This window comes from Podarcis melisellensis (genome assembly GCF_964234715.1).
Source record: "Podarcis melisellensis genome assembly, chromosome: 12".
NCBI classification, from domain to species: Eukaryota; Metazoa; Chordata; class Lepidosauria; order Squamata; family Lacertidae; genus Podarcis; species Podarcis melisellensis.
The window spans coordinates 5,308,456-5,320,869 of record NC_138544.1 but is presented as its reverse complement, the minus strand read 5'-3'; the positions used below and the strand labels follow the sequence as shown (position 1 = coordinate 5,320,869).

Genomic DNA, 12,414 nt, shown 5'->3' with positions numbered 1-12,414 from the left:
CCCATCATCCTTGCCCATTGGCCATGCTGGCTAGAGCTGATGGGAGGAGCAGTCCAGCAACACTGGGAAAGCACCATATTGGCTACCTCTGCCCTCAGGCCTAGGATCTTGTTTGAGGCACAAGGACTTCAGTGTTTTGCACATGGAAGAGCTAGGGTTGAAAGCCATTGCTCCAGACAGTGGTCAAGGAAGTGGATTTTGCCAATCAGATGGCCCGCCCTTGGAGCAACAGACTCTTACTACACCGAGTCTCTAAATAACAGTTAGTTGGAGTATTCCATACCTAAGCAATCAAGACTCACATGTGAATGAAAAAATGTGGAACCCAGCTGAGATTATAAATATAGATTTATATATATATATATATATATATATATATATATATATATATATATATATATATGTAAAAGTTCCCTGAATTGAATTGGGTTGGACTGGAAAAAAAGGCTTTGGGACAGATCTCATCCAAAGGCTGCCTCCCTGATTTAGAGGTATGTAGAAGTAATTCCAAGAAAAAGACATATCCTTATTCATTCTTGGCTAAAAACCAAATAATATGGACACATCCAATCCTAGTTAAGAACTTTAAAGTCCCAAAGAAATTACTTAACTCTCCTGTTGAAACTAATGGACTTTGAAATGCTTAACTTCGGCAGGACCATGTCCTGTGTGGGTTATTGAAGGGGGCATTCGCAAGGAATAAGCTCATCCCTAGACAGCTCAAACAGTTTACATGAAGTTCACTTTCTATCTTATCAAAAGCAAGGAGTGACTTAGGCATTGCATGAGCACAAGCTAGTCACACTTCTTCTAACTGGATACACCACCAATATTGAAAGTGTGGATTTGAGCATCTCTCTCGTGAAGCCTGTAGTCCAGGCATCCTTTCCACAGCTCCATCTGTTCTCCTAATCCAAACACACCCAAGAGATTTATTGCCAGAACGATGCTTCCAATGTGAAGGTATCGGACTGGGCTGCATCCTGCAGAGGATTTGCATGGATTGAGATTGCTTCTCTCTCTCATTTCTTCGCAGGCATTTCCTAAAATAGCTTGACTTCCCATTTCTCTGGAGTTTTGCCAGGTATTCGCTGTCTTTAACACTTGAGGAAGCAGAGCTTATAAATGATATAGTCCAGGGACTGCAAATTAAGAAATTATATTTACTGACGTACTCAAAGCCTGAATCTCAGGCAGAAGCAGGAGTAATAATAACAGCAGTTCCTCAAAATGTAAGATGTTCCTTCTAACTAAATTTCCATCCTTGTAAACATCACTATAGAAACACAATTCTTCAACTATCTCTTATAAGAATTTTTTCTCACATTTCTTCTCCAAAAAATCTGTTTAGTTTAATAAATTTGCTTTAGTATTTTTTTAGAAGGCAACCTTCTAAACGTTCCTTTTTAACCAGCCCTTTGGTTGATTTGATTGACATCTTGTGCCCTTTTAAAATGTGGGGTGTTTTTTTGGGGAGAGTGGGTTATTGGGTTGTTGTTGTTTTTATTTTGAATATGCATTTTGTGGTTTTTTATTTTTATTTTATTCTGTGAACCAGCCTGAGACCTGCAGGTATAGAGTGGTATATAAATTCAATAAATAAAAAAAATAACCTGAAAACATCTTGCAACTGTGGTTAAACATAAAAGTGAACATGAGCTGAACAGTGTATTTTTTTGGCAAAGTTTGTTTTCTGAGCAGGTTAAGCATGGGTGTCATTTGCAAAGTTACATCAAGAAACAGAAATATGGGCATACTGTCTTCCTCTGTCTGTACATGACCAGCAGCTGAAAGGCTCAAGCTTCTTCTTCTTCTTTGGCGATCTCCCGTAGCCGAGTAAGATTGTCTTCCATAAACACGGTTTTAAGAACGAGTCCGTAAGTGACTGTGGAGGCCAATTCTGGATCCACACGTCCTTCCACAGTGGGGACATAGGTTTCCGGGTGGGAGTTGATCACGGTGTGGGTTTGCCAAGTGTACCTTCCCCTGAGCACGTTTCTCCTTTGTGCCCCGAGTTTGAGTGTCTTCAAAGCCCATGACACCTATGATAAAGACTGTTCTCCAACTGGAGCTCTTGTAGGCAAGTGCTTCCCAATTGTTGGTGCTTATACTACATTTTTAAAGATTTGCCTTGAGACAGTCTTTAAACCTCTTTTGTAGACCACCAGCATAACAGTTTCCATTTTTAAGTTCGGAATAGAGTAGTTGCTTTGGAAGACAATCACCAGGCATCCGCACAACATGACCAGTCCAACGAAGTTGATGTTGAAGAATCATTGCTTCAACACCGGTGATCTTTGCTTCTTCCAGTACACTGATATTACTTTGCCTGTCTTCCCAAGTAATGTTCCACCAGGCCTTTGGCCAAGGCACAGCCTGACCCCCCTCCTTTGGTAATTCTTCACAGAACACTAGCCCAATGGTTGCCATTAATTTGATTTGAACTGATTTTAGAATGAATTGATTTTAGAATGCTGCATTACTTTACTGTTGTTAGCCGCTCTGAGCCCGGCTTCGGCTGGGGAGGGTGGGATATAAACAAAATATTATTATTATGTGTAAAATTTTTCGGAGACACAGTTGATGGAATCTTTCGAGCAACTGAAGAGCTCAAGCAATTAAACAACAACAAAATGGCAAACATTTTATTTTTAACCACTGCTGAGTGTCATTGAAGCCCTGTGCAACTTTGAGAGAAAAATTGTGTATTAACTCCAGGGTGGTGACATGTTCGGACCTGAGAGACTTAAGTTTGAATCCCCACTCAGCCATGAAGTTCACTCGGTAATAACTCTGTGCATGTAAGACTTACTCATCCTAGCCCACTGCCCAGGGTTGTTGTGAGGATCAGGGCATGAGGAGAGTACTATGTACACTGCCCTGAATTTATTGGGATAAAGAGTGGGACATAAATATAATAAACTATTATAATAATAATCAAACTCTCAAGTTGCTAGGTGACACTGTCAAATTTTATCAGAAAATAACGGTCAATGGAGTTGTGTGGCAGATACAATCAAGAGCAGAGAAGAGCCACGCTGCCCACAGTCAAAGCACCACAGCTGTTGAGCTGTTGACAAGTCCTCTTAACAGCCAGTGTTATCATTCATAAAATGCTACTGGTGTAGAACATGACAGAACATCACAAACCAAAAGGATAGGCTACTCCTTCAAGGAGCTTACAGTCTCCATTGTGACAGTGGGGAGAGAGAAGGCTTGTCTATGTATGTGGGTAAGACCACTGGGAGCATCTTCCCTAATGTGCCCATGCAAATCTGCCTCATATTGAGTCATATAGTTGCTCCATCTAGCTCAGTATTGTCAATACTGTCTGGTATGTCTTTCCAGGGTCCCAGAGAGCAGTCTTTCCTAGCCCTATCTAGAGTTATCAGAGACTGAACCTTAGACCTTTTACATGCAAAAGCTATGACTTATGACCCATTGCAGAATGTTTCCCTCTCAAAAAGCAGGAAAATAAAGTTTAACCCACATTGAAATAGGAAATCCAGGCCTGGGAGGTGAATTGGCTAAGAGTGTTAAGGTGTGGAACAGGAGGAAGCCATTCATCAATTCATTAATTTGTTGGTGCAGTTGTAGTAGTTGCTTGGTGTACAGTCAAGTTAGCTATAATTGGGATACTTTTAAAGCAACTCCTTCACAGTTGGAAAGCTCAAAAAGACACACCAAGACTTTGCAGTACAAGTTTGCTTTCTCTATTTTTAGAAGGCACATCTATCATCATTTTCTTTTTCCTGTCATGGTAGGTTTATTTTACAGCCAGCAAGGGTGTCAACTACATTTGTGCTTTTTTACTATTAAAAAGCAAAACTCGAATGATGGTTAACAAGTGGCAGACATTGGTAAACAGAAGCACATTGGAGAAATGGCAAAGGAGCTGTCCAGGGTGCTGATTTGGACTGCTTACAGCATGGGTAGGCAAACTAAGGCCCAGGGGCCGGATCCGGCCCAATCGCCTTCTCAATCCCGCACACGGTCCGGGAATCAGCGTGTTTTTACATGAGTAGCATGTGTCCTTTTATTTAAAGTGCATCTCTGGGTTATTTGTGGGGCCTGCCTGGTGTTTTTACATGAGTAGAATGTGTGCTTTTATTTAAAATGCATCTCTGGATTATTTTGGGGGCATAGGAATTCGTTCATTCCCCCTCCCCCCCCCAAAAAAAATAGTCCAGCACCCCCACAAGGTCTGAGGGACAGTGGACCGGCCCCCTGCTGAAAAAGTTTGCTGACCCCTGGCTTACAGTGTCTGCTCACAACACACAAATAGCCAATGTTAAATGTTTTTTGTTTATTTTTTACCCAGGAATGCAAGTCAGTGACTAGGCAGTGGGGGAAGGGAAAGAGGTTAACATGAGTATCAAATGCTGCAAAGTGATCCAGCTGAAGTGGTGCAGTATGAACAGAGGACTAAGATGAATTTTTAAACAGTTGGTACAGAGGCCATAACACTGTTAAGACTGGTGCTGCCCATCCCTAAAGGATCACGCATGATGATCGTTTGAGGACTGTTATTTTTATGTTTTATAATTAGGCTGGTGGTATAATTTGTCTAGTGAGGTTATGATACTTTTTTTGTTAAGCATAACAGTTGCAGCCCTTGCAGCCCTAACACCTGATGAAAGTTGCTCATCCCTTAGGCTCCTACATCCAGATAAGTATTCCTCTTGGGGTGACTCAGTGCTTTGAGTAGCTTGATATTTTATCATAATATGTGAGGATATTAGATTATAGATTTTTATAGCTCTTCTGGAACATTCATCATGGATGGAATCTGATGCTGCAACCCGTTATTAGTCCTCAGGGATGTTCTACATAACGCTGAATGGAGCAAAACAATTTATCATTGGCATAATTCCAGCGACAACATGGCAAAAATGTAAGATGGAATAGAATAAAATTAGCCTCTATATTGTCTGACTCAATAACAAATTCTAAAAAAATCTGTTCCTTTAAGATTTCTTTTAAATGCTTCTTTGCTAGCTTTCTACTTAGCCATTTGCGAAGAAGCAAAGTATTTTAAACTATGTAAAGTTAAACAAGGCTCCCTGTCTTCCCCCCAAAAATCATCAAAATGCTCAGCATATATAGATGAGCAGGGAGGTGTAGATAGCCACAAACACACACACAACCTCATCTAAGCAGGCAGGGACTAATTCTGGGAGACAATGGCTCACCTATGGCTACCTAGTGAGCAAATAAATTATCTGAATCCTGACAAGATGGGGATACTGTGGTTCCTGTGTCTGGGAAAGAGATGTGAAGCCTGTTCTGGGTGGTTTGCACTCCCCTTGAAGGAACAACTGTGTAATTTGGAAGTAATCCTGGATCCAGCATTGTTGCTCAAGGCTCAGGTGACGACGACAGCCTTTCCCCAGCTTCAGTTAGTTCACCAACTACATCCATTCCTGGATAGGAATAGCCTGGCAAGTGTTGCCCATTTTCTGGTAACCTAGGATTCTAATGTTGTATGTGGGGTTGCCTTTTAAGGTTACATGGAACTTCAATTAGTGCAGAATGCAGATGCCAGAATTTTGGACAGAACAACCTAGAGGGATCGCATTATACCTGCAATGGAATCCCTATTTGCTTACACGCCCAATTCTGGGTGCTGATGCTCACTTTTAAAGCCTAAATGGCTTGAGAACCGAAGACCTGCAGGAACCCCTCTCCCTGTATCAGCCTCTCCTCCATCAGTTGTGTGTGAGAGAAAGTAACAAGTGTGCAAGGTACAGGGTATTCTAATAGTTTTCCTCATTCTCTATTGCAGTAATATACTAGAACTGCAATATTATATTTCTTTTTGCAGAACTGTTTTCATCTGTTGTACAGCACAGTTGTCTTTGATAAGGTTTAGTGGCTTATAAATCTTCCAAATAAATAAATGCCTCAGAGATTAATGTGTCCTTTGATTCACAACTTCGCCTATTAAAAGAGGTGCCTAGTTTATTACTCAACTGAAATTTTAGTTCATTTATCTACCAATTAAACCTTGGAGCCGTAAATATTTGGCTTTGAAAATACTGGGTGGGGAGGCAGAGATGATGCTATATCCAAAAGGGGGCAGATCAGCCAGCCAGATACTGCATGTTTTAATTAAAATATTTAACTGTTCTGACTCAAGTACATCAATCCAATTGCAGCTCACCCCCATTTTTGTCCTTCCCATTTGGCATGCCTTCTCCCCAACTGCAGTGTCTGCCAGATTGGCTAGACTATGAGTCCATCTGCATAATGTAAAGTAAACATGAGAGTTAACTGTATCTGATAATAGCAGGGTCCAGAATACATGGACAACCATGCCCATATGAGCACCGGAATGTTTCTGGTCACACAGATAATTTCAACAGGAATTCAACAGCAGAATTCCAGTTCTAGGCTGCTTGGCCAGGATCAATGAGCAATGGAGATGCTGTAATTTCTGAAGGATTTATACCAGCATTTGGCAGCAATTCACGGTTTGCAGCAGAATGGCAGGTTTAATTAAAAAAAGAGTCTAGCACATATTGTTATTTCCGAATGTTTACTTTAAATGAAATTCTGTAGAAAATGTACTTGTGATTGAATTCCCCATTATAATCCCAATTAGCTTTAAATTGAAAACTACTTCCAAGTTACCAATCTTTTTCAGCTGCCCCACTCTCCCTCATTCACACTGGAGTGGAGAAACATGCAGCTTCCACTGTGCTGCCTGAAGGAGCTCCTCCCCCCAAAGAACTATCTAATAGATGCCCACACAGCCCAGAGCCCATACTTACTTCATAGCCTTGGACTTTTGATGCAGAACACATTTCCGTTCATGGAAACCCAATCCAAAGAAGGACCCGTGCCTAGAAGTGTAGTTCATGGCATTAATCCTTCTCAGTGCATTGGGGAGCAGGACTTCAACAACACAAAACAAGAAGCAAATAAAAGACAAAATAGACCTTCTACAATCTGTCAAGGCAGCTTCTGGATTGAAGCAGAACCTCAATGTCTCGGTGTCTCACTGCGTAAGGATTCTAGTTACGTACAATCCCCAGCACTTAAAATTAGCAGTTTTGTACAAAGCAGAATCTTCCTGATTTCACAAGCCTCACATAATATTGAGACTATACTTTGGATTGGCCTAAAAATGTAAAGGGTGACTGCGACACACACACACACACGCAATATCATACAGGCATGTGCATCAAGGCTGGTTGATTTGTTGGCAAACTGAGGTGTCTCCAGCATAACACACGACATGGTTCTCTGCTGTTCACATGATCGTTAAACTTTCAAAGATGGTCTCAACCTACTCTTTCAAGTTCTTTGAATTTAAAAAAGGAACAATGGTTTTTTTGGTTCAAGTTTCTCTCTTGGTAGGGAAAATATATCATCTTTGTGAGAGCCAGTGTGGTGTAGTGGTTAAGAGCAATGGACTCATAATCTGGTGAACCGGGTTCAATTCCCTGTTCCTCCACATGCAACTGCTGGGTGATCTTGGGCCAGTCACACTTCTCTGAAGTCTCTCAGCCTCACTCACCTCAGATAGTGTTTGTTGTGGGGGAGGAAGGGAAAGGAGATTGTTCGCCGCTTTGAAACTCCTTAGGGTAGTGATAAAGCGGGGTATCAAATCCAAAACTCTTCTTCTTCTTCTCATTTTCCCATCTAAGAATCACCACACAAACTCCTGGGAACCACTTTTACCAGTTAATATTTCCCTTGGGAGATGGGGGAAGCGGGTGGGCGGACATCTTTAAAAACATTTCTTCTTAGTACATGTTAGTTCAGGGTTTTATTTTTAAATCCGTCAACTGAAGTCAGATTTGGCTTTAGCAGCAGATGCAGCTACATCTTAGGGTTTATCTCCTGCCAATAACCATGGGAAATAGATTAAAGTCTACATAATTGACATGCCTTTAAATTTTCATTCCAAGTGCACTGGCCTTATGGGGTGGGGGAGAATTATTTCAGTCTCTTACTTAATTTGAATTGAATTTACCTCTAGGGGGAAAGTTTGCAAAATTGGACGTGGCAAGAGGATTTAGCACTGTACAACCAAACGCTATGCAAGACTACTCAGAAATAAATCCCACTAAGTTCAACTAACTTACACCCAGCTACATATGCACAGGACTACAGGACTTAGAATCACAGAGTTGGAATGGAAGGGACCATGGGGGTGATCTAGTCCCTCTGAAATGCAGGAATCTTTCACCCAACACGGGGCCCGAACCCACAGCCCTGAGATTAAGAGTCTCATGCTCTACCAACTGAGCTGTCCCTAGGACTTAATAAGGGCAGAAAAGGTAAAGTCTAAGGAAGGTAAAGAGCTTTTCTTACAACAGGCATGGGAAACCTGTGACTTGAGAGGAAACCCAGGATTCATTGTTTGAAAACCACTGCCCTAACATACCGTATTTTTCTGTGTATAAGACACCCCCTATTTTTTTAAACCCAAAATTAAGAAATTAAGTTGTTTAGCTTTTTGGGGTGGGGTGGGGTAGGGGAGGTCACTGCCGATCGCACACCTCGCCGCAGCCACCAATTATCTGCCTGCTCCCCGCCACCAACAGCCCACCCGCCCACTTGCCGCCAATCAGCTGCCCAATTGCCACAGCCAATCTCCTGCTTGCTATTGCCATTAATACCACGTCCCCCACCTCTGCATTCACTATCCGTGTATAAGAGGACACCCAATTTTTGCCTAATTTTTTTTTTTTTAAGCAAAAAGCACAGTCTTACACATGGAAAAATACGGTATATAAAGCTGCAAGCTACTGTCTATTAACTGAAAAAGGCAATTACAGAAACCTTCGTGAAACAACGTAATATGCCCAAAACCAGGTCCTATTTGCAGCAGACGAGATCGTTCGCACATCATGCTCACTTATAAAGAGAACCATTACAATGGACAAAAGCCAGACAGAAGCATTAGTCATGCCAAGAATTGACATAATTTTTTCTTCTCACTACTGATTTTTGTATAGGATCCATGTAGATGCTATGGAAACAGATATTACTGCAATCATACAGATCCACAAAACGAGGCTAAAGTAAGCTTTTACTAGGATTTAATCTTCCTCCTTTTTTTTTTTTAAAAAAAGCTGCAACTCCATCATATAGCACAATATAGTTCAGAGAGGACAGATGAGCTCACAAAACAATATGCAAACATCTGGGATTATGTAATCCAGATGATGGTCCTAATATATGGGTCAGAAAGACTTAGGTTTAAACAGCAAGAGGCACAGGAAAATAATGTGGTTACATGTACTTAAAGACAGTTTCATTCTCCCCATTTCATTTATTTTATTTTACTAACAGGATGCTATGGTCTACGAAACCTGTTTAGCAGCCAGGGGGTGGGGGACGAGCAGAGAACATTTCGTAGCACATTCATGTAGCTATTGCAAATCTAGAGCCTCTGGAGAAAAGGGCGTTGGCTTTTTGCTTCGTTGTGGCATCATGACAAAGAAGTGAGCCACTGCACAACCATCTCACTTTGAAGCAGATGCTGTTTGCCTTCTGCTTGTGGCAACTATCTGGTTCATGCAAAGGGCCAAGAACTGGCGCGTGCACAGAACACACTAAATGTGGGGTGGAATGAAAGGGATCCTTGGAGCTGTATGTGCCTTCCCAATGTGTTTACAAAGATCTCCTGCTATAGACATTATACACATCGTATATTTTCCACCCACCAACTATGGTTTTCCCAGTAGTGATGTATGGAAGCGAGAGCTGGACCATAAAGAAGGCTGATTGCCGAAGAATGGATGCTTTTGAATTCTGGTGCTGGAGGAGACTCTTGAGAGTCCCATGGACGGCAAGAAGATCAAACCTCTCCATTCTTAAGGAAATCAGCCCTGAGTGCTCACTGGAAGGACAGATCCTGAAGCTGAGGCTCCAATACTTTGGCCACTTCTCTTTGAGAAGAGAAGACTCCCTGGCAAAAACCCTGATGTTGGGAAAGATGGAGGGCACAAGGAGAAGGGGACGACAGAGGACGAGATGGTGGGACAGTGTTCTGGAAGCTACCAGCATGAGTTTGACTAAACTGCGGGAGGCAGTGGAAGACAGGAGTGCCTGGCGTGCTCTGGTCCAGGGGGTCACGAAGAGTCGGACACGACTATACGACTAAACAACAACTGCATCCAATGGGGTGTACTGGGTGTTTAGGGGATGGGGTAGTACCTCTGGTGCAGAGATGGAAGCGCTTGGTGACTGCTTAGCGACTGGCAGCCTAGAAAAACTCAGGAAAGGTATGAGCTGTCGTGGCAAATAGATGGACAGATTGACATGGAACCTCCAAGACCAGAGGCAGTCTACCTATGAATAACAGGTGTTGGAAACACACTACAGGGGAGGGCTGTGCCTTCACGCCGTGTTTGTCAGCTTCCTGGGGGCATTTGGTTGGCTTGTGTTGTAAATAGGATGCTCAAAGTAGGTAGAACCCTGGTCTCAATTGGCAGGTTTTTTAGGGGTTTTTTAGTTTTATCATCTTCACATCTTAGAAATTACAACTGTTTTGAGGTCCCCTGAATAAAAGGATAAGGTACAGAACACAAGTTGATCTTGGACAGGCAATGCGTGTACATGTTCCTGAACATGGAACCCCAAAGAGTTCATGCGCTCGTGTACAAAGATCTAACTGCAATTTCAGCTACGACTTCAAGCCTGTTAACAGGCTTTAACTTTGTAAACAAACCGTATCAACTCAATGACTTTCCCACTTAGGTTTACTTTTCATTAATTAGTAGAGATTAAGCAAGCATACAGGTGACCGCATCTGAACTGCACAATGGTATATTAGGGAACACATTGATTACTTCCTAGCTGCCAGCACTTTAAATCCACATAGGAAATATCAGTGAGCTGGATGATTTAAAGAGTCCCTCTTACTACATCCACAGCCAAAGTTACATACTCATATGCACACAGTGTGTAGCATATTGACAATGAAGCACTGCTCCACTGAGCCACATTAAAGTAGTCACACATAGAAGAATATAAGCTCTCAACATGCCAAAGAATATTATTTTTTCATCTCCAAGATGGCACTGCCTGGACCTCTGTGTTTAGCACTGCAGATGTTACAGAAGTGTACTGACGAATCCTGAAAATAAAAACAAAACAGTATTGGTTTTGTAAATCGACTGCATATTATTTCTAGGCACATTTGTGCCAAAATACATGCACATGCCGGAAAACAAATAGGCTATGGCTAAGATCCAAAGAGCTATGCCCAAGAGCTTATGTGCAAGTAGTGCAATTTTGAGCATTTCCCCCCCAAGGACAGCCTTATTCCCCATAGAATTCTCCCAGACTGGTGACTGAGAGCGGCCGCCGAGACCATATAACACCGGTCTTGAAAGACCTACATTGGCTCCCAGTATGTTTCTGGGCACAATTCAAAGTGTTGGTGCTGACCTTTAAAGCCCTAAATGGCCTCGGTCCAGTATACATGAAGGAGCGTCTCCACCCCCATCGTTCTGCCCGGACACTGAGGTCCAGCGCCGAGGGCCTTCTGGCAGTTCCCTCATTGCGAGAAGCAAAGCTACAGGGAACCAGGCAGAGGGCCTTCTCGGTAGTGGCGCCCGCCCTGTGGAACGCCCTTCCAGCAGATGTCAAAGCGATAAACAACTACCTGACATTCAGAAGACATCTTAAGGCAGCCCTGTTCAGGGAAGTTTTTAACGTGTGATATTTTATTGTATTTTTGGTTTTTATGGAAGCCGCCCAGAGTGGCTGGGGAGGCCCAGCCAGATGGGCGGGGTATAAATAAATTATTATTATTATTATTATTATTATTATTATTATTATTATTATTATTATTATAGATTTGTTTGATCCTCTTTCAAAGCCATCCAAGTTGGTAGCGGTAAAAAGCAACACTATATTATTTTAATATTCATTGAACATCAGCCTCCCATGCCATATAACACCCTAGTTTTGGAAGTGGTTTGCTGTGTGGCATAGTAGCTTCCAGTGGTACCAACTTGAATAAAATATTGGGGGGGGGGGTGTCCCAGGTAAGCTCCGCCCTGCATAATTGATCACAACACCCACACCCCATTTGAATGGCAATGCCCATTAACTTTCAGGGGCCTTGCTCCCTCAAATGTATTATTGGGAGGTGGCTTCTGTGGTGGCTTCAGTTTGAGAACTGTTAAGTCCAATGATCCCTTAGGCATACAGACATAATACCGTATATACTCGAGTATAAGTCGACTTTTTCTGCACATTTTTTATGCTGAAAAAACCCCCCTCAGGTTATACTCAAGTGAGGCGGGCGGCGGTGGTGGAGGGATGAGTGGCCCAAAAGGAGCCCTTTCTCACCGCTGGTCCTGCCGCCGCCCACCTCTCGCAAGGGCAGACACAGGAGCTGTGCCTCTCCCAACCGTGGCTCCTATACCTGCTCTTGTGTGCTGCAGA

General features: G+C 42.5%; 1 protein-coding gene across 1 annotated transcript in view; it reads right to left on the bottom strand.

Moving 5' to 3' along the window:
* Positions 1–9,036: 9,036 nt before the first annotated feature.
* The window catches only part of VPS41 (VPS41 subunit of HOPS complex), a 127,007-nt gene continuing 123,629 nt past the window's right edge, over positions 9,037–12,414 (bottom strand). Inside the window, exon 29 of the mRNA XM_081931029.1 lies at positions 9,037–11,095. Coding sequence (XP_081787155.1) covers positions 11,015–11,095 — 81 coding nt within the window. The 3' untranslated portion in view covers positions 9,037–11,014. The remainder of the gene's footprint in view (positions 11,096–12,414) is intronic.